The sequence below is a fragment of the Oryctolagus cuniculus genome, chromosome 14 (genome assembly GCF_051225735.1).
Source record: "Oryctolagus cuniculus isolate XC-2025 breed Fujian yellow rabbit chromosome 14, ASM5122573v1, whole genome shotgun sequence".
In the NCBI taxonomy this organism is placed as follows: Eukaryota; Metazoa; Chordata; class Mammalia; order Lagomorpha; family Leporidae; genus Oryctolagus; species Oryctolagus cuniculus.
In genome coordinates, this window is record NC_142880.1 from 88,998,614 (window position 1) to 89,026,572 (window position 27,959).

General features: G+C 48.9%; 1 protein-coding gene across 5 annotated transcripts in view; it reads left to right on the plus strand.

Moving 5' to 3' along the window:
- Positions 1-27,959, plus strand: part of PIK3R1 (phosphoinositide-3-kinase regulatory subunit 1) — an 88,439-nt gene that overhangs the window by 42,215 nt on the left and 18,265 nt on the right. For 2 of the 5 annotated variants that reach the window (XM_002714070.6, XM_051853438.3), the window contains exons 3-7: positions 18,901-18,993; positions 19,452-19,526; positions 24,852-24,983; positions 25,806-26,007; positions 26,191-26,270. In XM_002714070.6, the coding sequence (XP_002714116.2) occupies positions 18,901-18,993; positions 19,452-19,526; positions 24,852-24,983; positions 25,806-26,007; positions 26,191-26,270 (582 nt within the window). Of the gene's footprint in view, positions 1-14,134; positions 14,799-18,900; positions 18,994-19,451; positions 19,527-24,851; positions 24,984-25,805; positions 26,008-26,190; positions 26,271-27,959 lie in introns of those variants that run through there. The other 3 variants (XM_008262302.5, XM_070056818.2, XM_089313240.1) reach the window with 3 other exon arrangements.

Below are 27,959 nucleotides of genomic sequence, written 5' to 3' on the forward strand. Positions count from 1 at the left end.
CATTTTTGTCTCAGGCTTAGGTAGCCAAGAGCATTATCTTAAAAAAAAAAAAAAAAAAAAAAAAAAGGCTGTGTTCCAGTTGAAGCCTCTAATAAAAAAGCATGGCTGTGTGTCAGGAATCTTGAGGACAGGGTTATGGTTTATGGCATATTTCTGGAATAGTGGTTGAATATGGAAGTCGTTAGTACCTTAGTTAAAGCTGTCCTAAATGGACTGATAAATGTTTCAGTCACCAGTTGCCACTTACTTTTTACAGTCGTAACGTGATTTAAGGGGATAGACTCTTGCAAATGCTTCACTGTGTTTCATACCCATAATCGTGTTCTCTCCAGGTCTTAAAATTTTATATAATCCTAGGGAGCAGATTGCATCAGGACGGCCCTCCCCACCCCCACCCCAGTGAGGCAACCCAAGCACTATCTTAAATTAAATCAGGGTTTCCTGAGGTTCTGGAGTCTTACTCCTAAATTTTCCACTGGGTCACCTCCAAATCCTTCTGTTGCCTCTGTCCCCAGTTGACACGACTCAGGCCACGATTTGTCCCGCACGCGGCCACGACCCTGCTCGGAGGCTGCACTTCCTGGACAGCAGCCCGTCAAGGGCATTCGGCCTGGAGAGGCCAGAGACACTGGCCATGGTGGCGTGGCTCCACAGCCTTTTAGAGCTTAACTCCTGCAGGTTCCTCACGGGTGATGAAATTCCACGGCATCTCTTTTTCTCAAATGAGCGAAGAGGAACTGCTGACTGACGTCTCTGATTTGCAAAGCACTCCCTTTTTAGTGCTCTTGTGAGTTTGGTCAGATGAAGATTTTTCCATGTCACGAATGTGCAGGGGGTAACCCGCTCTGGCTGATGTGAAGAAAAGTAGTGTTGTCCCAAGACAAGCGGCGAATTCAGGGCCCCTCCCGAGCCTTTGGTGCCACGCTGCGTCCGAATAGCGGCATTATCTGGCTCTGCCTCCAGTCCGGCTTCATCATCGGCTTCAGCCGCGGGATAACAAGTGGCACTTGTTCTCCGGTTCCTTATGGAGCAAGCCTGGATTTGAAGCCGTGCTTTGTGAAACGGCTCTTGGGAGAAGCAAGTTAATGGTTTGATTGGAGGACAGTGGGGGTTGAGAAAACTCTCAAGGGTGCAGATCCTTGGTGTTGTCACAGCCCAAGTGTGCACGCTGGGCCGGGTCTTTGCTTCAGTTCTCAGCCTCGCTACCTTTTCCGGGTGTTTTCTTGTAGAATCCCAGCCTCACTCATGGCCGCAGTGGTGCCGCATCTCCCTGGTTGCAGGGAGCCCCGCTGGCTGTCAGGACTGAACAGCTCCGCCCTGTCTGTTGTCACTGGGGGCTCTTGGAGAGATCACGTCGTGCAGAGCCAGCAACGTTCGTGTGTCATTTGGAACGCTGAGCTCTGCGACTGCCGGGAAGCGGCGATCGCTGGGGCTTTGGTCTGCAAGAGACTTCACGTGAAAATACCAATGATACCTTTCACAACCACGGAGGCCTGGCCTCTGCAGCCCGGGCAGCCCAGGCAGCCCAGGGCCTTTGCCGTGTCCTTTCACGCTCTGTCCCTGCAGCGCCTGGCTGCAAGCAGGAGGATGCTGAGTACACAGGGCTGTCTTCATGAAAATCTAAGTGCAGTGTCTGCTGATGGAGAGTGGTACATAGTTCACAGCAACTTTGATTTCCCCAACTGGGAGTTTTTCTGATGTGTCGTGACCTTAGCTTTTAACCTGGGTCTCTTCCCACTTTGGACACCCCTCTCTTCTCTTTAGCTCCTGGGTTGCTTTTTTTCCCTTTTGAGGACCTAAAATAAAATAAGAGGTACCAGCGGTGAGCATTGTTGATTCTCCGAGATGGTCATCTGGTCTTGGCTGTGCAGAAGCCAGTACTGATCCAGGCATTCTGATCATCTCAGACCCATTTTCAGGATTTATTCATAGCAAAGTACTGTGGATTTGTATCTGCAGGGACTGAGTGCCTGAGATTCTACCGTTAGGTGAATTTGGCGAGAGGCCTTGTTAGTCCGCCGTATTCCCGGGATAGAATCACACGTGTGGCTTCAGGGTCATCTCCACTTGAGTGTTTCTGTTTCAGTGAGGTCATCAGACTCCTCTCTAGGAGGCTGAGGTCCAGGACTAGGGAGGATGACCGCAGGCCATCTTGGAGGAAGAATAGCACCGACTGGGAAAAGGTCTGGGAAAGGAAGATGCAGGTACAAAAGACCCGCCCCGCGTTTTTCAGCTCTGCCAGCACCCAGCCCTGTTGAGCAAGGGTAGTGAGTTTGCTGGGCTCGTAGGAGCCTGGAGACCCGGTAGGTGTGGGAAAGGTGGGTGTTAGGACTTGCAGCACGGAGCCGCATCGTCACGGTTGGCCTCTCCAGCGGGAAGGCCTGCTTTAGGAGGGCCTGCTTGGCCATTGAGGATCTAGCTCACCATGTGATGCAGCTCATGGGAGCCCAGAAGAAATGAGAGCTGTGTGGCCCAGCCAGGCCTGGTGTAACCTCCTCCTCCCCTTCCCCAGCCGCATTCAGCAGTCTGAATTAGGGGGCCGAGCAAAGGGGTTTCTAACCTCAGGGGATACAGAGAGGTAATGATGGGAGTCGCCCCTCCCTCAAGAGGAGCCAGGAAGTAGCCCTTCCCCGCACACTTCATCCCCTCCTGTCCACTGGAGAGCCTGCCGTGGTACGGAGGTAGTCCGTTACCACGACGAGTGACTGCCCATGACCTCTGCGCCTGACGGCCGTTGGGATACAAACTGGGCTGCACTACACTTTGGGTTATGTTCTGCTCCTGCTTGTACTTAACACGCTGCAGTGGTGTTTGCGTGCCCTCATTCCACACTTTTGCAGGGTAACATGTGCAGCCGTCCTCTGTATATAGCATGTTTAACCCAGGAAGTGGCATTTTCGGGGGCGACTCCGTGTCTATAATGTGCGTTCCTTGTTCTCCCTGGTTGACCCACTCAGACTTTCAGTGGACCAGGACAGGAGGTCGCCTGATGTATCATTCCCTGTTCTTTCCTTGTTGCCTTCTCTGAAGGATAGTTTTTGATCTGTTACCTTTGGGACATGTCTGATGTCATTGTTACCTTCTGAGTTGGGAACTGCTTGTCACTTCCAGTGGCCACCACCCAAAAAGGCATCTTAGGCACTTAGAGAAAACAGTAGCAGCTGCAGTTTTAAAGGAAACAGTCTCATTCCTGGGTCCAAGCTGGAAGCAGACACTGAAGCTAGGAAACTGACTTCTGTCTTACAAGGGGCTGAGGGCAGACGGCACAGGCACTAGCCGCAAGAGGGACAGTGTCTGGTGGCCGGAGCTGTAACTTCAATTGCTCCCCGTCCCATGTGGATGCTGCCTTGGCAGCCGGAGTGTGAGCTCAGGACTTAACTTTGAAACCCACACAGTTGAAAAAATAGTTTCTGTGTTTTTCTAAGACTGGGCCTGCGTGTTCTGAAAAGAGGATTGTTAGTGTTTTCACAGGAGGATGCTGTGCTGTAAAAATGTGCACCATAGGGGGGAAAATGTATACCATGGGGCCCTGGCATAAGAAGAAACAGCCTGCCTGGTGCCTGCCACTGCCTCTTGTAACAGGTGGCTACTTGTGCCTCTGCCCCTTTTATTTTAACTTCTGTCCATCCGTCTCACAGCTAATAGTGGACGTGTTAATGACCGTTGATTTTAGAGATGAAATGATTGCAGCTCAGGCTTTCAGGATGTGAACCCCAGCAGACCTTAGGTTGTCTGATTGCACAGCTGAGCTCTGCCAGCCTCGCCCCGTAATTGACCCTCTGCCGTCTGCAGGCGCCACCGGCAGGCACATGCATGCGCACATGCACACGCACACGCTGCTGCTGATTTTCCAAGGAGCTGGGGGCAGATGGCAAGCCGTAGGTGTAGCTTTTCTGGATAGAGTTCTCACCCCAGCCTGGGCACTGCCTCCATCTCCAGGACACCTGAGTCCCAGTGTCCCAGCAGGTTCGTAATGGGTGTCCACCCCTCTCCTGCTCCCCGTCAACTCGGACTAACTGCCTTCATGGCAGGCTGAGCTGATCTGGCTTTGCTGACTCAGGAGAACAGCCCAGCACTCCTACTGACCACCCTTGGGGTAAGAGAAGTGTGTCTTCATCGTTTTAATTTCAAAACCAATATGTTCTCCAGATGAACGAATTGACACTGAGGACTGTGCACCCTAGAGCAGTGCTGCCCTGGCCCAGCAGCCACAAGGAGCCACTGAAATGAGGCCACTAGGGAAGCATGCAGTGACACACGTGGCTTCCGTGGGGGCCCTAGTCTTCACAGTGCACCATAATTGAGGCTTCCCATGAATCCCAAGTCCAGAGTGTACTCAGGGACTGTTTTGTGTATTTTGTTTCATTTCAGGGATCTCTGTATCTTTCCTTCCAAAGTGAAGTCACACGGATCAGGTAAAGTGGATCCGATGAACCAGTGAGAAGACAGGGCTGCAGAGCGCTTGGTCTCCCGATTGGTTTTTGAGAGTGGGGAGGACTGGTTGTCCCTGTGACGGGGGATTCCTTGGTCACTTGGTAGGCGTCAATCAGATGTGCTACCCGTCCTGAAGACTGTCTTAGTAAAGAAAAATGTAGGGCTGGCTTTGTGGTGCAGCCGGTAAAGCCACTGCCTGTGTTGCTGGCATTCCATACGGGCGCAAGTTCAAGTCCCTGCTGTTCCACTTCGAATCCAAATCCCTGGTGATGGCCTGGAAAAGCAGTGGCAGATGTTCGAATGCTTGGGTCCCTGCCACCCACGTAGGAGATCCTGTGGAAGCTCCTGGCTTCAGCCTGGCCCAGCCATCTGGGGAGTAAACCAGCAGATAGAAGATCTCTCTCTCTCTCCCTGTCTCCTCCCTCTCCCTCCCTCTCTCTCTCTCTCTCTCACTTTCAACATAAATAAATGAGTCTTTTAAAAAAGAAAAAGAAAAATGCATCGAAAGGGAAAAAGGGCCAGCCTGTTCTTGTCTGTACTTCCCAGCTCTGTGTTTTGGCTGGAGAACTCTGCCTAGCTTTGTTGCTGGCTCTTGGAAGGCCACTCCTTGAGTGCTTCATTAGTGCCTTGGCATCCCTTGGAAGGGAGCTGCCTTTGCGTCCTCTAAACCAGATGAACTCTGGTCAGTCAAGTGCTGGTACAACTGGGAGCCAGGACAAGTACTCAGCTTCTCAGTCTCAGTTTTCTCCTCTGTAAAATGGAGTTGATGATAAAACGTTCCTCATGGTGCGAAAGATTGCATTATTTGGTGATAATTGCAGTGGAACATCTTAGCATAGAACCCGGCACATGTCACATGCATCGCAAACGTTAGCTGTTGGTACTGGCTCCTTAGTATTGAGAGCCTCGATGGCTAAGGGTTGTCTTGTCTGTCCTTTCTGACCTTGTATCATTTGGTATTATTTCTACTACATTTAAAAAAATTATTTTTGTTTTATTTGAAATGCGGAGAGATAGGGAGACAGGCATTCTATCTGGTGATTCAGTCCCCAAGTGCCCACAACAGCCAGGACTGGTGAGGCCAAAGTCAAGAACCTGAAACTCAGTCCAAGTCTCCCACCTGGGTGGCCAGGACCCAGAGTACTTGCCGTTATCTGCTGCCTCTCAGGCACATTAGTAGGAAGCTAGATTGGAAGTGGAGCAACTGGGACTCAGTAGGATGCAGGCATCGTGAGCAGCACCACTGCCACATTCTTCAGAACGTATTATTTTCCCAATAATTAAATCACCAAATGACAAGTCCTCTCAGAGGAGAATGGGTAAATCTACAGTGATGTATGGTTTGGGGAAGAGAGCAGGTGGTCTGAGTACTGTGGCTCCTGATTCCTCCCTCCCCTACCTGTTCCATGCCAGTGATGTTCGTATTCACTGACTGTACATCTGGAGCTAATTTTGCACACCCACACCCCCACACTCTTAGAGCCCAGCAGTGCTACGCGTGCATTGATCCCGAATCTCAGAACGTCAAAAGGGATTGCATTTACATGTGACTTAATTCTGAGTCTCAGAAGAGGGAAACCAGGAGAGAGCAGAGGCCTCAGAGGTGAAAGGGGCAAGGGCCAGGCCCTCGAGAGCAGGCAGTCCTGGGGAGTGACACGTGCTAGGCCGGCAATCCTGATGTATGGGCACCTAGTCTCTGACAACAGTGGGATGGGCGTGCTTCACCCCACCCCGTGCTGAGGGTAGCTCGGTGACCGTCTGCCTCTCTTCCTTCCTCACCCAGCCCACCTCACCTTGCCCCTGACCCAGTCACACTCCACAGAAGCCCCGTTCAAATTCTGTTGTGTGGCTTGGGGCCGCAAGGCTTGGGAACACATTTAAGAACACGGAGTCAGTTGTCTTCTGTTCAAGACACATTCAAGTCAGGGAAATATTTTTGTCCTTTTGAATTTCCTGTTCATTTGGGCAGAGTGAAAATGGGTGTCTAACCTGAAGACACAGTTGCACCCCCCACACCCTGGGTTGGAAATTACAGGTTAACGTAGTTGCATGAATAGAATCCCATGTAGCCGTCCTCCCATTTTTTTTTTTAGTTTCATTTCCTCACACATGAAGATTTGGCATGATTTTTGCTTGGTGCTGTCTTCCACGGTGCCTGTGATTTTTGCCGGATTTGCAGCCAGATGGTAAAGAGAATTTACAGTTGTTTCTAAAGCAATCCGTGCTTACGTGTAAATTTTGTAATTTCACATTGGCTGTGTGATCCCTTTTGCTGACTCCGGATCAGAATCTCAGAACTGCAGCCATTTGAGAACATCTGGCTAAGCGTGTGAACCTCACTCCTGTGCTCCGCGAGGCCCCGAGGCAGTGGATGCTTCGCCTGAAGTCCCCCAGCCCACTGTCGCAGGGGGAAAGGAGCCCTAGTCCTTCCACCGTGATCCAGCTTTTCGGTTCTAGCACACGATGGCTTCTCAGTGTGTTTTTCCTACAATACAAGAGCAGTCATGCTTAGGGAAGGCATTTAATTAAATTTGTTTATTTTTAAAAATAGAACTCACAGAAAGATGCAATTTGCTATAAACCGCTTCTCCACTTGGTTACCTTGAGCGACCCCCGAAAAAGTAATTAATGAAATGGTGAGTTTGTCTTCAGAAGGCTGATGCAGAAAGTGGCCAACAGGGGGAGACCTAACTCCGCCTTTGGATGAATTCTCTTCACTTCTGGCCCTGTTTAGACAGTTACCCAAGCTCCCGTTGAAGCCAACACAAAACATCTGTTGTTTTATTTATAGCCACCATTTCTAAGAAGCATATTCTATAGCAGATGAAAAAGTAGTTGACAGCCCATAATTCATAGAGTCACTGAGGCCTCATCTGATGGAACAAAATGTACAAAACTCCCTCCCGCCCTGGTCCAGGCCCTATCACTGTGCTTTCAACCTGAGACAGCCGCGGCGCAGCAGGGAAGTGGGGCAGAGGTCGTGATACAGGGGCAGAAAGAGGCCAGGAGCACCCCGCTGTGGTCCTGCCCCCGCCCCGCCTGACTGGTGCTTTCTCCTTAACAACGTGGCCATCCTTTCGTGAGAGGAAACCAGCATTGTCCCTATGGGCACTTTTGGCCAAGAAGTTTCAACTGTATCCTGTGAACAGCTGGCGATGTCTACCCAAACCCTGACTTGCTGATGAGCACCACTGATTGGGGAGGGCGCAGGGTCAGGTTGCACCTGTGCTGTGTTTTCTTTTCCCCAGTTGGCTGAAATTTCTGTGGACAGACACTTCTCTCCTGTGAAGCCGCTGTTAGAATACGCCCACTCCTCAAATACCGCCTCTCTCTATTTGCTGACTTATTTCGGAGGATCTTTTTGAGAACATGGTCAAGCTGCTTCGTTCTGTAACATATATTTTACATTTTGTTCCTGTTCCATCTGTGGGGCCTCCTGTATATCACAGGTTGTTTTTTTTTTTTTTTTTTTTTTTTTTTTAAATATCCTGAGCTATTTGGAGAATTTAATGATATGGTCCAACATCTGCCCAAATTGACCCATCTAAAATTGTAATTCTTAAAATCGTAGCCCAGAACGAGTCCAGAGATTCCTCTCGCTGATTGCTGAATCGTTTCTTGTTCCCTTCACGGATGAGTGTAGTGCCTTGTGAACTGGGAGAACCTATTAGCCCATCTGAACTGATCACCTTTTTCTGGGGTGGTGGAGCCGTATGGCTTCATCTGTTAAAACTCCAATTCCTCACACAGTCGCTGAGGGTTCTACCTACTTTGGTCTTGAAATCGTTACCCTTTATTGTATGGGGATCACTCCCGTCTTACATCAGGAATTTCGTAAGAATGTTTTAGTGAAAACAAATGGACTAAATATGACATTATTTTCTTGTCTGTTTCTTCTGCATTAGCTAACAGGATTTTCTGCTTAATATTTTGAGGTGCATTGCCTTCTTGCTTTGATTCTTTTCCCTTTTCTCTTTCCACTGCATGCTGCTGATCCTAGGCCCTTAAACTCCCTCCACGTGCTCATTAAGATTCACCCCGGCATCCTTGGAAATACAAACTCTAAAATGTATATGTGGGGAAAATCATTTACTGGGCACTTTCCCCACCTGCGAGTTCGTTGCACCTCGCTGAAAGTTAATAAGGTAGTCAGCTGTATTTCGCTGAAGAAGCCCATTACATCCTGGGGGAAGAATGTGCCTAGCTTAGCTTTATGAAAAAATATTGGATAAATGCTGTCTTGAAAATATTTAGCCTGGCCGATATTTAGGGACTGGCAAGGGCTCAACCCTGATAAGCAGAGGTGTTGGCGAGAGGCCGGCCCTCCGGAGCAAGGGTGGGTTGAAGGCGTGAAGGGTTGTAATGGTGGCCGTGCACTTCTCTATAATATCCCCGCGAGGGTTTTTCAGACCCTGCTCAGGACTGGGTAACTCCAGGAGGCGCCAGGCTGCGTGTCTGCTGAGGAGGTAACCTAGAGCCCCGGAGTGTGCGATTGTCCTTGAACTTGGTCAGTTGTCTAAACTAGCTTTCCTGCCTGCTGCTGGCCTGACTTTAGGCAACTTGCTTGTTATTGTTAGTTCGTGTTAGTCTCAGTTTCCTCATCTGTGAAATGGGAATAATTGTAATACCTCACACGGGCTGCACAGGTGCAATGAGATAAAGTCCTGAGCACATGCTGGTTGGAATGTGGGTTTCCTAGGGCCCAGTTTCAGGTAAAGGGACCAAGAGGATGGGAATGGAGTCCAGATGTGTTTCGAGGACAGAGGCCTTTGGGAAAGTGACGAGATGGAAGTAGGTTTTCAGGGTGCAGCTCCCACGACTGAATCCTGGTGGCTGTGGCTGGGAGAGGACATAGAGACAAACACATGTGTGCTCCCCACCTTGACCTGTGGTGGGCTCTGGCAGAAGGAGCACCACCACCAGGGGCCACACCAGTGGGCCCACCTCGACGTGGGGACTTGAACCCCTAAAGCCGTGGACTAAGCAAAGACTTTGTCTGTATAAAGTCCGGCTGTTTGTGACAGTGACTGGAAACTGACCAGTGCAGAGGTTCTGAGCCAGAGGAGCTTGGGGACTGGAGTAGTGGTGGTAATTTGTCGTTAGTCTTGTGGCCTGATGAGAAAAACCACTGGGATGGGTGGCAGGAGGCTTGCATTCCCTTACTTGTCCTGAACTGACCGTGGGGCCCGGACGAGTTCTCACTTGCTCGCTCCGGCCTCAGACAGCCGCACACAGAAGCGCAGAGCAGCAGAACCCTTGACTGCTTAGGTCTTTCCCTTGCATACCTCATGAGATCGGGTATTGGACCTCACTCATTTTGAGAACTGGACCCTCCGGGTAGTCAGCAACAGTTGCCGGCACAAGTTCAGATGTTTGGCCACTGAGCCCTGCTTTGGGACCAGCCTGGGAAGCCTGGGGCACTTGAGGCAACAGGTTATCAGAACGAATCGCAGTCATCGGCATTCTGTCTGCTGCAGAGAGCTGGGGTTTCTCCGCCCGACTGACGGGTTCATCCTCAAGGGCTGCTGCTCCAAGTCTGGCCAAGGACCAGCCGTGTGGGCATCACCGAGAAGCCCGTTCGGCACGCAGAAACCTAGATGCCACCCCAACCTCCTTTAATATGCATGTTAACGTTTGGGGGGCACTGCCCCTCAGGGTGTGCTGACACAGAAGGAATTTTCTAAACACCTGTAGAAACTGGGTTTGATGTTGACTTTTTCTACTCACAGTGTTTTCCTTTCTTTGGGTGTGGTCTGATATACTAGCTTGGGAGCCCGTAACAGATCACCGTGATCTTAATTGAGATTTACTTCTCCCGGTGCAGGACGCTGAGGCCTGAGGGCGGGGTGCCTGCATGGGCGGGTTCTGGTGAGGGCCCTCTTCCTGCCTTCCAGACGGCCACCTTCCCCCCATCGCCTCATGTGGGAAGCGTGGGGAGCAAGCTCTGGGGTGTCTCTTCTCATATGGCACTAATCTTGCCGCGAGGGCTCTGCCCTCATGGTCCGATCTCAATCCAGTGGCCCCCCAAAGTCCCTGCGGCAAATAAGAGGGGCACTTAAAAAGTTCTGGGGGAAATGAATTCTTTAAAAAATTTTGTTTGGGTGCAAAACTATTTTTAAATTCATGGATTTTTGAAGACTCCCTTGGCATGTGGAGGGTTAGGACTTCGACATGTGAATTTTGGTGGGGAGCACCATTCAGGGCATGGCAACTGATTTCCGCACCTTTCTTGGAAATGCATTCAAAAAATAAGATAGATTAAAGGCTGGATATGTAATAAAGCAGATAGATCAAGTCTTAATTGTAGAAACTAGATGCAAGATGTGTGGGCATTTACTGAACAGTTCTTTCAACTTTGCAGTGTGTTTAAAAATGCCGGCCAATAAGCCCTGCCTCTTAGTTCTTTGCATGGAATCTGGTGGTTCTTTTCGCCTCTGATTTCCATCCAGGCTTTGTTAAAACAGCCAGTTCTGCCTCGCTGGCCAAGCTGGCCTGTTTGGCAGTTCCTCTGTCTCTTCAAGCTCAGTCTCCTTGGTCAGCCAGCGGCCGGTTTCTGCGCCGCGCGGGAGAGTCCAGCCAGCATCAGATGATTCTTTCTGGTCTCCAGTTTCGCCAGCAACGTCTTTCTGTCCAGTTCCTCTCCTTACCCCACCCTCTCCTGACCAGAGGGCCCTTCAATTGCTTGTGACACAGAAGCTTCTCAAGTTATGCTTTAAGACCCTGCTTGATTATGTTTAAGCACTTGTAGCATTTCTGCTGCCTAAGTGTGGCTATGAAATTTGTTATCAGATTTCAGTGGGAGAGAAGGGTGTGTGTCCGTGATCCACCCTCCTCAGAGCTGGTGTGGTTCACCCCAGGTGCCCGTACAGCCTTCTAGCTAAGAGTGGGGCTCCTCTTGCTGTTCTCTGCGTAGGGCTCATTGCCTGTGCCTCACGATAGGATAGATTCAGGGGTGGGAAACATCCTGCCCACGGGCTGCAGGAGGCCGGCAGAATCGTCTGGACTCACCCCACCATGGCAGTGGTGGGCGGAACTAGAAATGAGTAAATCTGCAGCAGGCCAGTGTTTAAAGCTGATAATTGTGGTATGGCCCGTGAATGATGTTATCGATATCCAGTGGTCCCTGGCACCCTTGGATAGTGAGGGAGATGTGTTGATGAGCCAACCTGGGGGACAGAAGTACAGGAGTGGCCCTTGTGGAGATAGCTTAGCGTGAGTACATCAGAAAGGTGGATGCTGTTGCCTTTTAGGCTCAGGCCTCCCGCATCTGTGTGTCACATAAAAGCCCTTGTTGGCAGTTACCCTTGGAGTTAGGGGCTGTGGCAGGAACCTTCGAGAGACTCACTGGTTGCTTTCCAGACTTGCACACTTTGCCCGATGGGAAGGTGGACTCTCGCTGAGCTTTGTGACTTGTCCCCAGTGTCTCAGGCACCTCACCTTTAACTGGAGGATAATACAGTCTATATATATATATATATATCTTTGAACGGCCGTGAAAGATACATTCAGCAGGTCTGTACAATGCTTACAAGGGGGTATGGTCCCCAGTTAGGTATTCAGTAGTACTCACCCTAGCGGAGCACCCACTGTGTGTATGGCGTGGTGGTTCTCCCCTTTTCTCTTAGGCATCTGGGTCACAGACCAAAAGACTCGTTTCTCCTCTACGTCCTTGGGCCCTGCAGCCCCTCAAGGAGGAGTTGTTTTCCTGGTGGGGAGGAAGTGGGAACTCTCCCTCTTCCTCGTTCACCTCCTGTGCGGGCGCCAATTTGCTCTACGCAGTAAATTGTAATCTTTCAATCAGACTCCAATTAAGGTGATAAGAATCACAATTAATTAGGCTCACCTGTCCAAGATGAAGTGCAGTCTTGCCTTTCAGTTATCTCAACTCCAAGGCTTTAGCTAAGCCCATCAGAAGCAAAGCTGTAATGTCTGCTTCGGTTTAATAAGATAACCAGGATGGTGTCTAGAAATCAAGCTAAATGGGCTCCCGTCCCCTTCATTTGTTTTTGTTGTGTGGGGGCAGGAGAGATAAGTGGGAAGAGATAAACTTAAAGATATTAAAGACTAATTAGGGTATCTGAAAAGAGTTTCAGACTTGCAGTTTAAATCTCTTGGCAACTCTTAATTCCCTCCCACTAGTTATCTCTGCACATAGACTGATGATGAAGACTTATTTTCACATCTTCTCTTTCTGCTCCCATTTTCACTTGTCCGTATTTTTTTTCTACCTCTTCCAAAAAACAGTCCTCATTTCTGGCAGGCTCACTGAAATTTATTACACAATTATTCCAACCTCATTTTTGCTACACATTCAGAAACCTGACATCTAATAACTCAAATAGATTAGTATTATAGTCCTTTTAGGGAAAAAAATGTGATAAATAGAAAATATGGTATTTTAGTTATGGCTTCAATAAATGCATTTTTATGTAGAACAAAAGGCAAAAAGCAAGTGTCTATCTGTCAAATACACTTCCAGCTTGTCACCTTAGAAAAGTAGCGAGAAGACTCTTTCTGTTTTTTTTTTTTTTTTTAAACTTAATATATTCATTTGAAAGGCAGAGTGACAGAGAGAAAGATAGAGAGGTCTTCCATCCACTGACTCACTCCCCAGATGGCTGCAACAGCCAGGACTGGGCCAGGCTGAAGCCAGGAGCCAGGAACTCTGTCCCGGTCTCCTCGTTGGGTGACTCGTGGGCTGTCTCCTGCTGCCATCCCTAGTGCATTAGCAAGGAACTGGATTAGAAGCAGAGTAGCTGGAATCCACCTGTCACTCCCATCTGAGACTCTGGTATGGCAAGTAGCAGCTGAACCTGTTGTGCCACAGTGCTGGCCCCAACTGTTTTTGTCTCAGTTGCAATAGTTGTTTGTTGGACTTAAAAGTTGCTATCACAACTGGGTATTTTTTTTTAAAATCTATTAATAATAAAATTCCATTAATAATCCTGATATTAATGAGAGCACATTAATTTGTGCTTTCTACATGTGGGTCTCTGCCCCACTTTTATTTCTGTGGTTCATTTAATCCTCGTTACCTCACTTAGTACTCCCATTTTACAGGTGGAAACACTGGGGTTCAAGTTAATTAACTTATCCAAGATTGCTCTAGGTAGCAAAGCCAGGATTAAAACCCAGGCCCTGTCTGTAGCTTTACACCTGTGCTTTGAATCACGTCCATACTAACGATAAAATAAGTGTGTGCCCAAATTAAAGGACCCATCATTTTCTTTTTCTAAGCTTTGTTTCTCTGCTCCATTATCTTAAAGGGCCCAGGCCAGCGTGTGTTGCAGCACTGCGCATAGGGCTTAAGAAGTGTAAAGTTGAGAGTATTAACCTGTATAGCCCAAATGGATGAATGTGCAGATAAGGCTCATTTACGAACTGCGACCTGTTAGATTTCTGTGCACTCTTCACTGGAAGTCATGAGATTTTCCAGCCAGCAGTTAAGTTCCCGTTGAGCGGCAGTGAGTAGACGTGCGAGCGTCTTGGTTCCATGCCGACCCGCGCCTGGCGTATGCATTTTCATTTTTGCGTACTCGCGGCGTTGCATCTCTGGAGTCACTGGCGGTTTTCACCCACTCCTCAGCTGCCTCCCTCAGTAATGAAATTCTTGGCTGGGGCTGACTCTGGAGCCCTAGTGTTTCAGCTTAAACTTTCCGCTCGGCCCTGCCAGGCACTGAACTCTAAAATATCTTTTTGTATGGAGAATGCCTCCAAAAGGTGCAGCTGTGTGCCGGTTTCATCTTGCACTTCCCAGCGCTCCTGGCACCACGCGGGGTGAAGAATGCCACAGTCTCCCACACACGGCTGGTGCCCGAGGCTGCTGAGGCCTGTCCTTGTTAGTGGCTTGGAAAGGGCGTGCCTGCGGAGGGCGGGCCCTCTTCTGTTCCAGGTGATTGCTTGTCACCCAGGGCCCTGTCATCAGAAAGCCTGCCTGCCGCCTGGGCCGCCTGGTTTGCCGGTGTTCTCGTCTGGGTTGGAGGCCAGTGCCTCCTTCTTCTGAGATAATGTGCGTCTTAGAGTCACCACTTCCAGACCTTCCGGGCGTCCCTCCATCTTTTCTTTCTCCTTAAACGGTATTGATTGCTGTTGATGAAACGTGATTCTGCTAAGTGAAAATTGGGCTTGGATTGTAGAAAAGGCATCTGCACATTGACCCAGGCTCTTATGAGTGGGCTTGGTTCTCCAGATCCTTGCACTCTGCCGCAGCAGCCTTCAGCACCAGGGCGCCTTCCTCCTCCTCGTTCAGGTATAAGCATCTTCCCGCGCAGGGGCGCTGTCAGAGCTCAGGCAGACTCTTCAGGATAAGCGTCCTCTGGGAACGTGTGTCTCGGCATGGTCACGCCACTCCATGTGCTTGGCAGGTTGTTCTTTCTCTTTGTGTGTGTCTCTCTGTCTCTCTCTCTTTCTCTTTTTTTTAGTCCGTATGTTTTAGTTTATCAAGGTGTATGATGTTTTCAAAGAACAGCTTGCAGAATTGGGTAGGTCCTAGCCGTTATCATTTCCTGTTGGAATTCTATAACATGGAATCTAATGGAAAAGTAGCTATGAATCCCTGTGTATTTACTAGAATTAAAGGAATAATCGATTTTGGGATTGTTGTACAGAGGATAGTAATTGGTCCTTTTGCCTTAAGTGGCTCCTGGGAACTTTGAGGCCTCTGAGCAGGGCTTCCACATTCTCCAAGAGTTTCAAAGGGGAAAAGAATTGAGTCCCAGACATTGTATAAGGAACAGGAAACCCTTGGATTGCGATTTTATTTTAAAAGTCTCCTTATTAATGAACTTGTAAAACCCCCATTGTAAACGCCCTGATCGACTGTCTAGATTCACGCTTTTGAGCAGTGACGTTTTTGTAATATTAAAAGTTCAGTATGAAACTCAATATCACAAAAGAAGTATTTGTATTTCCTGCTGTGTGTGTGTATGTTGTTTTTTTTAATTATTATTTCGTTTCTAAAGGATGTAATCTGATGTGAATTTTGAGAAAAGTTCCAGTGTTCCCCTAGCTACCTGTAGCTGTCCCAGTGCTTTTCAGAAACACCTGGATGAGTAAAACAAATGATGTTTTGTAGCTCAGGATACTGCTGGTAAACTAGTATTTATTTTTCTTTTTTGCCAAAGAAAACAGTGAAAGGAAAAAGAGAAGTTTTGCTTATTTTAGCTTTTCAAGCTGAAATGGAGAGATGGAAACGTTTTTAACATGTAGCATTTGCTAAGCTAGCAGTGTAACAACTGCTGGGTGCATATTTCGATCATAATTAGATGAAATCTTTAATTATCATTTAATTTAACTTTCATATTTGCCTGCAGAAATGATCATGTTGATAAGATTCTAGAAGGAGATAAACCTGTATTAAGTAATTCCATTTTCAGTGCCAGCGTTAAAGATTTTTTGTTTGTTTAAAATAAATGATGCCTGAATAATTTAAGAGGGAAAGGGGAGAGAGGAGTCCGGCAAGTTAGTTACATGAGCACTGTATGGATATGTAGGTCCGTGTAGTTATTGCTGAATCTTAAGCTTTTTGAGTTTTGGAGTGCACTAAATCCTGGGATGGCTCAAAGACACCGGGGGTAGGTACCAGGTGCACGGTCAAGACACTGCTTGGGATGCCTGCATTTTGTGTCAGAGTGCCTGGGTTCTGGTTGGGCTCTGCGTCTGACCCATGTGCACCCTGGGTCCCTGCCACCTGTATGAGTGACCCAGTCTGAGTTTCCAGCTCCGGGCTTCAGCCAGGCCCAGTCCTGGCTGCTGCTGTAGGCATTTGGGGGATAAACTCATGGAGGGAAGATGTCTCTGTCTGCCTTTCAAATACATAATAATTGTTAAAGAGAGGCACACAGTAGTGAATCCCAACTAGTAACATTTCTCTATGCTGTAGATTTCCCTTCTATTATGTTTTCTTGAGCACAGGAGGTATTTGTAGGAGAGAGTATTTTTGTGAGCTGATCACCCACTCCATCTAAGGCAAGGAAGTGGCTTACCATTATCAGAGGAAATGAGGTGTGTGCTCTTTCGTAGTATTTCCTTTTTTTTTTTTTTTAATTTTTTTTATTTGACAGAGTTGTAGACAGAGAGAGACAGAAAGGTCTTCCTTCCATTGGTTTACTTCCCAAGTGGCTGCTACGGCTGGCGCTGCGCCGATCCGAAGCCAGGAGCCAGGTGCTTCTCCTGGTCTCCCATGCGGGTGCAGGGCCCAACCAACTGGGCCATCCTCCACTGCCTTCCCGGGCCACAGCAGAGAGCTGGACTGGAAGAGGAGCAACCAGGACTAGAACCCAGTGCCCCAACTGGGACTAGAACCAGGCGCTCATAAGGGATGCCAGTGCCGCAGGTGGAGGATTAACCAAGTGAGCCATGGCACTGTCCCCGTATTTCCTTATTTTACACTACTTTTCATTAAAAAGTTGGAAACTTTGAAGATAATCCTATGTTAAGTGCTTTTCTGGTACATTCACATTTAAACATTTATAGAAATTTGGGGGATGTCATTGCTAGATTTTTTTTTCCCTCAGGGGACTACCCACATGAATGTTCTTATCAAAACAGTGTCCCCAAGGTTTGTTACAAACACAAAACATCACCTGCCCCATTCCTGGATGTGCTGATTCTAGGGATTTAGGGTAGCACCTGGGAATCTGTATTCCTAGCAAGTCCTCAGGTGTGGGAGCACAGGAGAGAGGACATTCCCGCCTGGCGGCCTCCATTGTGACTGTTTGTGCAGTAAGTGGTGCATCTGGCCTGCCCTTAGGAAGTGCAGACTGCGTTAGGGCAATGTGACCAGTGACAGGCCTCCAGGTCACTGGGCGGCCGACTTTGCAGGGCCAGCTCCTCATTAGGGTGTCCTGTGCTCGGGGACCGCTTTGTGCTGGGGACTTTGTGGCACGAAGCCGACTCCAGGATCTTCTCATCTGCCACTGAGAACATCTGCCGTAGCTCAAGCTCTTGAGAACCGCCCTCCCATACCACGGTCGCTAACTCTCATTACTTCCTCAGTTCACATCACTTACAACCTGTTTCGCAGGTGCCATGACCACGTTTTGTGCACTCGTCGCCGCCGTGGCCAGTGGCTGCTTTAGTGCAGCGCAGGAGTAGTGAACGCTTCCATCTGTAGAAACTTCTGCAGGGCAGTGCAACTATCCGACCTTGCTGCGTCACGTAGCTCTTCCTCATCCTGGGTGGTTCGATGGCCGACAGAGTGACGTGGCACTGTCTTGTGTGTCTGTCCACGCTAGGGGACACTGCAGCCCAAAAGGGTCTCGGGCCAGAGTTTCAGTTTGCAAGACGACTGAAACCATTCTTTCTTCTCTGAAATCCAAATTGGATAGCACGGCCTTTGTGTCATGAATCTGTTGTTGTTCTCCATTGATTCTTAATACTTGCATTAAGGGCTTAGGAATTCGCTCTGTGTGTTGTGTGGCTCAATAAAGAATCCCTCCTCCCCCGAAATCTCACTGAGATAAAATCACAAAGATGTATTTAGACAATCTTAGATTATATAAACGATGCCTATGTGATAGTGCAAGTGATGGATCTTAACTGTCTAAAAAGTTCTTCACGGATGGCTGATAAGCAGGTTGCACACGTAGATATTTCCATAAAGACGGTCATTTATATTTTGCAGTTTGAGAAACTTGAGGTGAACATATTTAGCGCCCTCTTCTGGCATATATTGAGAAAAAGATTTTGGCTTAAAATGGATTCATATTTTTTTGGAAGTCAGATCTGGTTATCAATACGGTGTTGAAGAAAGTAATTTATGAATGTCCTCCAATTTGACATTTTTGTATCATCGCAAGTAGTAAAACATGCAAATAGAGCATGGGAAAAACAACTTATAAAAGCAGTCGCATTTCTTAACTCATCATCCAAGACATAGTAAGCAAGCAGAGGCTTCAAAGGCAATCACACAGGGACTTAAACTGATGTCAAGTGGGCAGTGATCATCAGTTATATTTTCCCATCACCTCTGACATTTGCAGAGCTTGGGGCAAGAATAGAAGGAGGCCCAAGTACCCACACCCAAATAGTTTAGTTAAAAGTCATCTTAACAAGCTGTTCAATCAGATCTTTTTAAAAAATATTTATTTGAAAGGCAGAGTGACAGTGAGCAAGTGACCGAAAGGGAGCGGTTCCATCTGTTGGGTAACTCCCCAAATGACCACAATGGCTGGGACTGGTCCAGCCCAAAGCCAGGAACCTGGTACTCCTTCTGGGTCTTCCACGTGGGTGGCATAGGATACCATTTGGCAGAAAGCTTGGGGATTTTGATAGATCACGCTGAGTGTATCCTTGGAAAGAAGGAGCAAGCCTGGCCTGTGTGCCCCAAAAGTGCAGAGCCCATTGTGGGTGTCCTCCTTGCTCAGGCCTAAGTTTACATCATTCGGTATTTAATGCTCTTCATGTGGTGTACTGTACCTAGCGACCTCAAATTAAACACAACGGTGGGACTCTGTTTGTCTGCAGCTTCCACGCTTCCGGATCTTGCAGAGCAGTTCGCCCCTCCCGACGTTGCCCCGCCTCTTCTTATCAAGCTCTTGGAAGCCATTGAGAAGAAAGGTAATCAGACCGACCGAGGGAAACGGGAATCGGGTCCGATGCTGGGCCCTTACCTCATGGCTGGTAGAATTGTGTCTGTCTCTGGCACGTCGATTCAGTCTCTTAACCACCTGCTGTGTGCAAACGCTGTGCTAGACACACAAGCACTGGGGGGCTGTGCATTGGAAAAGAAATGTTGGCCCGCATTTTCTGACTGCAGATTAGCATGCAGTTACTGTATGGATGCCATGAAATTCCTCATCATTTAATAAATATGAATAACTTGCTCCTTAGTAGCCAGGTGGCTTTGCCAAGATTGTAGACACACCAGATAAGATGAACAGCAGGAGCTGACTTCCAGGAATGTTTGGGACACGTCTAGAATAGACGCCGGATGAGAACTGGAATGTGTCTGGCAGCAGGCTCGCAGGTTCTCCGGAGGGCTGTGTTGTGCTGACACAGTCTGCTTTGTGTCCTAGGTCTGGAATGTTCAACCCTCTACAGGACGCCGAGCTCCAGCAACCCTGCAGAACTACGACAGCTTCTTGATTGTGGTGAGTGTGTGAGAGCTGCGAACACCCATGGGACAGACAGCTGTCACCTTTCCGTTACAGGGTAACGCGCACGTAGGGTTGTCATTCAGTCCCTGCCACACTGTACGTCAGAAGTGACCTCTGAAGTCGTGCCTGGGTCCTTCTGCCCTGCTGAGACAGCAGCGCGGACCGGCGCAGCCCTTTGGTGTGTGGCTGCCGAGTTGAGGTGCGAGTGTGTGCATGCCTGCCCGTGGGCGTGCTGGCCGCGGTCACAGCCCGGCCCCTGGGTCCTGCAGGAACTCCAGAGGAGAGAAGTCAAGCCGTGAGATCTCTCTGGCTCTGCATATCTACTGTATTTCCTTGGCCCTGCTGGGGTCTGCATCTCATTCATCCAGATCACTAAAAAAGTACTTATTAGCCTGTGTTGTTTAACAGATGCTTCTGCCAGTATCCTCTTTGTTACCTTTCCTTTTCAGATGTTCTGTTGTCTCTTTCCTTCTCGTTTTCCTTTTTATTTCCATCCGCTCACTCACTCGCCACCTCCTTTTCCTACTTGTTGCTTGCCTTTTCTCCATAGAGACTACAATACAGTGGTGTGCTGGTAAGCCAGCTCTCTGGGCAGAAAAAGCCCTGTGCTGTAGCGTCTGCTCTTCTCTGGAGTGGAGGTAACTCCTACCGTGGTTGATTTCAAGCTACCCAACACGATGTCCCTGAATGTGAAGTTGGGAAGAGCTGAAGGCAGTGGGCTCTCGTGAGTTGGACAAGCCATCGCGAGCACATTAATTGACATTAATTGGTCCAGCCAAGTAGTGGCCTTATTTTTGCCCACCCCTCCTTCAAGACCTCTGCAACTTGTAGAGATTTCTGTACTAATCCATTTATCCGCCATCGTTCTGACAAGTTGTCTTCTTGGATCAGTTTCTGGAGTGTCTCAGATCCTTCATTCCTTAATACCTTTTTTGCCCCCAGAAAAATAATTTTCTGCCTCACATCCATCTAACTCAATTTAAAATAAAAGAAGTGAAACCTCATTCTGAAAGTTCCTTCAGAAGATTGAATGTACAAAGAATGCCCACGTGATATTTAGAAAACGAGAATTGGAAGCGAGGCAACTTACGAAATTTTCTGGAGAAGATGTTTCTAGGAGAAAAGAATGGGCCTAGGTCTTTCGTAATAAAAACTCTGACTTGAAGTGCTTTGCCCAAATACTTTGCAACTTAAGCAGCATTTTTCTTAATCTTCATTTTTCCTTTTTCTAGGGAAATCGGTCTTAGGCAAACAGGGCATACCGTCTGCTGCTCACTCTCTGTTCTTGCCACAGCATAGGCCACGAAGTTGACTGACAACAGTCACGGTGCAAAGCTTGGGGTTTCTGTAACTCTAGCAACTTTGGCAGCACTTAAGGAAACACTGACTGTTGTTCTTAGCCAGTTGAAATACAGATACTTGTATATATTTTGGTTAGAAAGTTGGTCAAATTAAACTTGTGAAAAGTCACAGGAAATGTATAGACATCAGAGACCTTTAAATTGAAAGTTATTTGAGAACTAGTGGTTAAGTTTTTAACGTGAACAACGCAGAATGATGTAGGTTAGCTTAAAAAAAAAAGGAAAGAAAACTATACCACCCATGAGCTGGAACAAACAACCTAGTCTCATGTCAATAATGTGTTTGACAGATAGCTGTCTTTCCCCATTGAGATCAAAACATTCACACGGAAAACTGGTTTCATTTGAATTCTGGGCTGTACAAATGAATTTTGTGGCCAAAAAAAGAGTAGCCATTGTCCAAATTTGGGAATGGACCTAGCAGGATGGTTTCCAGCTCAAAGATATTTAGTACAGAAAACATATTGTAATATCCTGGAGGAGGCTCCAAGATAAGTCAGTTACACCTGAAAAACAAACAAACAAAAAAAAAACCCCATGGCTTTTGGCCAACTCTGTGTCTAAAAAGGACAACCAGTGTCTGGGAGGACAAGAGCCCACTCTTACTAACACCTACTAATTAGCCTCGCAGTGTCACTGTTACTGTCACTCACCAGAAAAGGAAGCTGCCCATGAGATCACTCATCTCTGACATCTCTCAGAGGCTGGGTGGCAGAGCCATAACTTGCATCCAGGTTGGTCTGACTCCAAAAGTCTTTGTTCATTCCCCTCGAATCCAGCTTTCTCAACCTTGGCATTCTCAGCACTTTAGGCTGGGTAATTCTTTGTTGCGAGGGGAGAGCAGTGTGCATTGTAAGACGTGTAGCCACATCCCTGGCTTCTGCCCACCAGGTGCCAGCAGCACGCTCTACCCATTGAGACCATCAAAAATGTCGTTAGATATTTTCAGATGGTCTCCAGCAAGAGGGAACGCCCACCTCTGCCTCCACTCCCCAGGAGACCCACTAACAGCGAGATGAGCCGGGGAAGGGGCTCCGTTCCAAGGAGAGGCCAGCGGTCACCAGTCGCATGTGCACTCGGTGAGAGGGAGGGCAGAAGAGAACGGGCACTCCTGCGGCTTGGACTGAAGGCTCGCGGTGCTTGTCAGATCCATCACAGGACAGCAGTGGGGTAGCTCCTGGAAGAGCTCGATAGGGTAGTGATTTTACAGAAAAGGAGCCCCCCAGAGTGGAACTGTACAAGCTATGTTACTATAAAAATAAAGAAAATACCCCGGGCCCCCAGTTCTAGTGGAATTTGGCCTGAGGTGAGCCTCTCCTGAGTCCTGCATGAGGTCATTTCTTTCATTCAGCCATGAGGAGGGCTCTTTGACTTGCATATGGTAGGAAGAGCTTGGGTAAATTAGCAGCACTCTTCAAACCTTTATTCGCGGGAACACAGACACCATGGGATGCAGGAAGAGCAGAGGGGAGTCTCCGTCCTCGCCCTTGAGGTGCTGTCAGTCAAATAGGGATCCCCATGGTCCCACACCGTGAGCACGCTGATGCCAAGTGTCTTCATGGGGGATGACTCTAAAGCAGCACAGGTCACAGAGGGAAGCCCTGCCTGGGAGAGGGATGTGGGCCTATTTAGAGTCTAAACGTTTAATCACTGTTGCCAAATGGTTTATCACAGTGTTCCAGAGGAGCAAATTAAGCAAGATTAACTTGCCAGGCAGAGACATTACATGAGGCACACAGGCAAGGAGAAGCACCCGGGAGATCTGCAGCTTGCCAAGGAGTCAGTGGCTGTCGGGTTCCCGTGGTGCTGCACACATGAAGTGGTTGGACAGTGTTTAATTACGCCAGGAACTGCATTACGTCCAAGGCAGGTCCCACACTTGCTGGGGATGGGAAATGTCTCTCATTAGTCTTTGCAGGACATTTGAGTGACGCCTTTGCCTCTCTAAGTTGCGTAATTCTTTTCCTCCAGCTGACCTGCCCGTATTTTATACCAGCCTGACTTTTCTTAGAGCTTCGTGGTGTTGCCTGGCTATTTTTCAAAATATCTGTCTACTCAGTGGGGGCCAGTTTGGGTCGTGATACTGGAATAGCCAAGGTCTAGGCTCAGCCTAGAGGAATTTATCATAGCATTAGTTCAGGGGTTCTAGGATGCCACCTTCTTTTTATTTATTTATTTATTTGACAGCGCTAGACAGAGACAGAGAGCAAGGTCCTTTCTCCATTGGTTCGCTCTCCAAATGGCTGCCACAGCCGGTGCTGCGCTGATCCGAAGCCGGGAGCCAGGTGCTTCTTCCTGGTCTCCCATGCGGGTGCAGGGCCCAAGCACTTGGGCCATCCTCCACTGCCCTCCCGGGCCACAACAGAGAGCTGGACTGGAAGAGGAGCAACCAGGACTAGAACCTGGCACCCATATGGGATGCCGGCGCCTCAGACGGAGGATTAGCCAAGTGAGCCATGGCGCCGGCCCCAGGATGCCACCTTCTATTTACTCCTGCTCACACACCTTGGAGTCAACTTTGATTCTTTCTACTTCTCTCTTAAGCCACTGCCTAGTCCAGACAATCACCCAGTTTCCCAGGTTCTTGATAGTGCCTTACATACTTTAACAGCGAGAGAACTCAGAGGCCACCGCTCTGCTGTAGATGGCCAGAACTCCTTTCCCATATCTCCCGTGCAGTTAAAAAAGGCAAATAAAAGTGGAGTGCACCGTCGCACCTTTGTCGAGTCCACAAGTCTCCAGCTACCCTTCACGTCACTGGTGCATATCTTCAGCAGCAGCCGAATGCTTCTCCTGGCTTCTAGATGTCCCGGGGCCTTCGTGCTCCCCAGTCCCTTCTTTTCAGCGTGCTGGACACTGTGTCTCATTCTGCCCCAAGAACTCCAGCCGCCACACACACAGTGAGCATGCAGTTTTGACTGGCATCACCCCATCGGCAGATTGCTTGACCCCGGGTCCAGCTGAGAGCTTTACCACACAGAGATGCACGTCTTAACTTTTCCTCTGAGACGGTCTAGCGCTCACAGGTTAGCTCAGCCATAGTGAGCATTAGGGGGAGGCATTTGGAGAGCGTGTGAGTCCTTTCTCTGGACCATCTTGAGACCAGTTGCTAAGATCCTGTACTCTCCTGCTGTGGCGTCGGGCACTCTGCCGGGTTAGATGTACGCTGATTCAGAGACGCAGGGGCTGTTGGTTCACACTGGAAAACTGGCATTTTGCATCTTCCTGTTGAGGTCTTAGGAACACTTAGAACATTGCCCCGTTGGGGCAGAACCATCCTCCAGAGGGGGTCTGCAAATAATGTGCGGGCTGCTTCGGTTTGCTGGGGTTGCCAGTGCAACATACTGCAGCTAGAGGGACTTAGAAACCAGCAGTCTGTCTCCGCCTGTTCTGGGGCTGGAAGTCCAAGGCCGGCGTCGGGTTTTCCTGAGTCCTCACCCGCGTCCTCACATTGTTCCTCCGTGCCTGCGGCTCCAGTGTCTCTCTGTACTCATCTCCTCCTCTGCCAAGGGCACCAGTCAGGTTGGAGTTAGGGCCTCTGCTGATGGTCTCCCTTGAACTTGATTGCTCTCCAAGGGCCTGTCTTGTGCATATAGTCACTTTTCTGCAGTACAGGGGATTTGGATGTGGGACAGACACGATTCAGCCCAGAACAGCAGCGTTCTGTTTTGTTACCCTGAAGTCTAGGAAGATGCTACCAGCATCCCGGGCAGGGGGCCCGGTGTGCTAAATGCCTGCAATGCGTGGGTCCGAGCTACACAAAGAAAAAGCTGTTCCACTCGAATGCCAGGAGCAGCCTCCATGAGCAGTACTACTAACAATAACAATAATAATAATCATCTCCATGTCTTGTATTTGTCCTCATTTTGCTTCCTGGTTTAAGTCAGACATTCAGAAAGCGGGCCCTGCCCATACATAAAATAAATGTCTGAAAATTTTCTTAAAATGTGTTTCCTAGACGCAGCCTCCGTGGACCTGGAAGCGATGGACGTGCAAGTGTTAGCCGATGCTTTCAAACGCTATCTCCTGGACTTACCCAATCCCGTCATCCCCGTAGCCGTGTGCAGCGAGATGCTTTCCTTAGCCCAAGGTGGGTTATTCTCTCTCTCGGCAGGGCCCTGGGGAGCATGTAGTGAGCTGACCAAGAGCTGGGTGTAAGGAGGGGAACTGAGACCACCGCAGTGGTCCCTGGGCCCTCCCCAGCACAGCCACCGACACTCCCCACCCTCACTGCATCTCATGGGCGTCCAGCAGGAGACCCAGGCGCTCACTGGTCAGGAAGCCGGTGTGGTACGCACGTGGAAATGGCTACTTGGTACCCTTTCATGGGTAAAACCAAAGGCCACCACGCCTGTGAAGGACGCAGTACACCAGGGACTCATGTCCGATTCAGAGACCCAGGACTAGGGCCTGGTGACCAGAGCCGTTGGTGTCAGCGTCCCCAAGTGGCCGTAGTTAGCTGAATGTGTCGAGGGAGGGGGACTGCTTTAGGAGCCAAGCCTCAGTTGAATGCTTTGGGCACAGGAAACTGTGGTTCATAGCCTTCAAAGTCAAAACCCGCGATACTCATCTCCTGCTCCTCCCAGTCAGCCAATCACACTTGAATCTGCCCAGCAGCTGGGCAGGTTTTAGCCAGAACACCCTGCACATCTTGTGGTTTTTTAACAGGAAGAGTTTCTTGCATTTCCATCGGCCTTGAACTTTCTACTTTCTCAAAATGCATTTTCTACTGAGCAGAGGAGAAGCCCTGTGTGCTTCTCCGGCTGACTTTCTCTGATGACTTTCTGTGTGTTTCTCTGGATGACTTTCCCTGCAACTAGAAGAGAGGGCAGAAGTACTCCAGGAGGAAAAGACTGGAGCCAATCTTTTTGAATCTTTGCTCTCCCCCGGCCCCTCTCTTTTTCACATGTAGAAATACAGAGCGCCGAAGAATATACCCAGGTGTTGAAGAAGCTCATCCGGTCGCCCAACATACCTCATCAGTATTGGCTCACGCTTCAGTATTTGCTAAAACACTTCTTCAGGCTCTCGCAGGCCTCCAGCAAGAGTCTCTTAACTGCAAGAGCGCTCGCAGAAATTTTCAGCCCTATGCTTTTCAGATTCCCTGCGGCCAGGTGAGTGAAAGGAGGGAAACCAGCATGGTGGGGTGGATGAGGGTGGTGGCAAATCGATTGGCCGTTAACCGTGTTTGAAAGGTGCGGCTTCCCAGGCACACGTGCAGGTTTGTAGGGGCATGTACGTGAACGTGAGTTTGCTTTTAGGAAAGACGTTCCTAATAAAACTCTTCTCTCTTGCAGCCCTGATAATACTGAGCACCTCGTTAAAGTTATAGAAATTTTAATCTGCAACGAATGGAGTGATCGACAACCTGCACCAGGTAATGCTTCGGAACGTCCAGTGTGTGCTCACCAGCCATTTTTTTGCAGCCTTAAAATTGATGGCTTTAGACCTCTGAAGTAATAGAAGTGTCTGGTAGAATTGCAGTTGATAGTAATGTGGTATTTCGTGGTCTGAAAGAAAAAAAAAAATCGCCAGGTGGCAGAGACTGTACTAAATCTTATGCGGATTTCAACACGTGTCGGTTTGAAGTGACCCCTGTTTTTAGATGAGCAGGACGAGCTCTCTGGGCCCTTGGCTTTTTAGGCTTGTAGTTGTTGAGCAGAATTTATGGAGTTCATTTTAGTTGTTGACACTTTTGTTTTTCTTCCTAATACTTATAAAGTAGGGGATTATAATTACTATATAATTTAAAGTATTTTGGAATGTGTGTTTTGGAAGTGGCTGTGCTGAGAAATGTCTGTCAAAATAAACATTCCCAATAATGCAAGCAGTATGAAACCAGAGAGCTCCCTGCAGCAGCTTAGACCAGGCCAGGCGCTTCTTTGAAAGCAGGCTGGTGTTCAGTTAGCCATCTCACAAAGCAGGAAATGTAGACTGTGTTAGCAGTGGCTTTAATTTAAACGGATGCATTTTCCTTCTGTGGAAAACCTAACACCCTCACTGTGCTATAAACTGGCAAAAAGGTAGCCAAGAGTGGCTGGTCATTTAGAACAATGATTAGGATCCTTTAAATAAAGTCTCAGAAAGAAGTCTCAGGACCCAGAGAAAGTGTTGTTTGTAGTCCGAATTTATGCCTCGAATTTAAGTGAAACGCCTTGACTTTATAATTTGTTATAGGTAGCTCCTGCAAATGATGTGTTTCTTTCTGTCTGAGCACGCATTGGGCCCCAGCCATCAGTGTCGGGCAGTGGACAGTCAGGTTGTGTGTGATCTTGTACGGTGCAGCCCGCTCGCTGGCTGTGGTTTTTGCATCTCACAGGGCAGCCTGAGAGAGGTGAGGGCCTCTGCTCACAACCTACCCACAGGCCTGGGCTAGAGGTCGGGGCTGGCAGCCATTTGAGGGGGAGGAATTGGGAAGGACTTCGGAGGACAGGCCAAAAATGTGGCGCCCAGGTGAGAACAGCGTCAGATACACTCACTGAGGCAGGCGTGGTACAGCCCCAGAGACCCAGATGCCAGCAAGCTGAGTGTTGCCTAGGGATGCTCATAGTGTTAGGTCACTGCTTCAGGGGGGCACGGTCAGCAGAGGCGGCCCAGGACCTCAGGGGGTGGCCGAAAGGTGTCATCTCGTGTCACTACTTGGGCCGTTGGTTAGTTTGCTAGCGGCGTTGGGAGCTCTGTGTTGATGTTCAGAGGCTGTCTTTGGGCTCTGTAGGAAGCAGTAGAGGTGGGGGCATGGAACAAGGCACTTGAACTAACACCCCTAGACTCACTGAGTAGGTGACCAAGGACAAGAACCAGCAGGATGCTGGGCCAAAGAGCTGAGGCCTTTCCCTCCTGCCTGAGCAGATTGGCATGTGTCTTGGAGCCCAGGCAGAGTGAGGCCCTGCTTCCGGCCAAGGGCTAGGGGATCGGTCATCCTGGGCTTCTCCAGTGAAGTGCAGGAGGAGGATGCTGACAGCCAGGCGGGGCTTGGCAAGATCCCGCTCTGAGGTTCTCCCGCACAGCGCTTGAGGATTCCTGCTACGCAGAGGGTGGCTTAGTGCGTGCTGGGGTTTGATTGGTC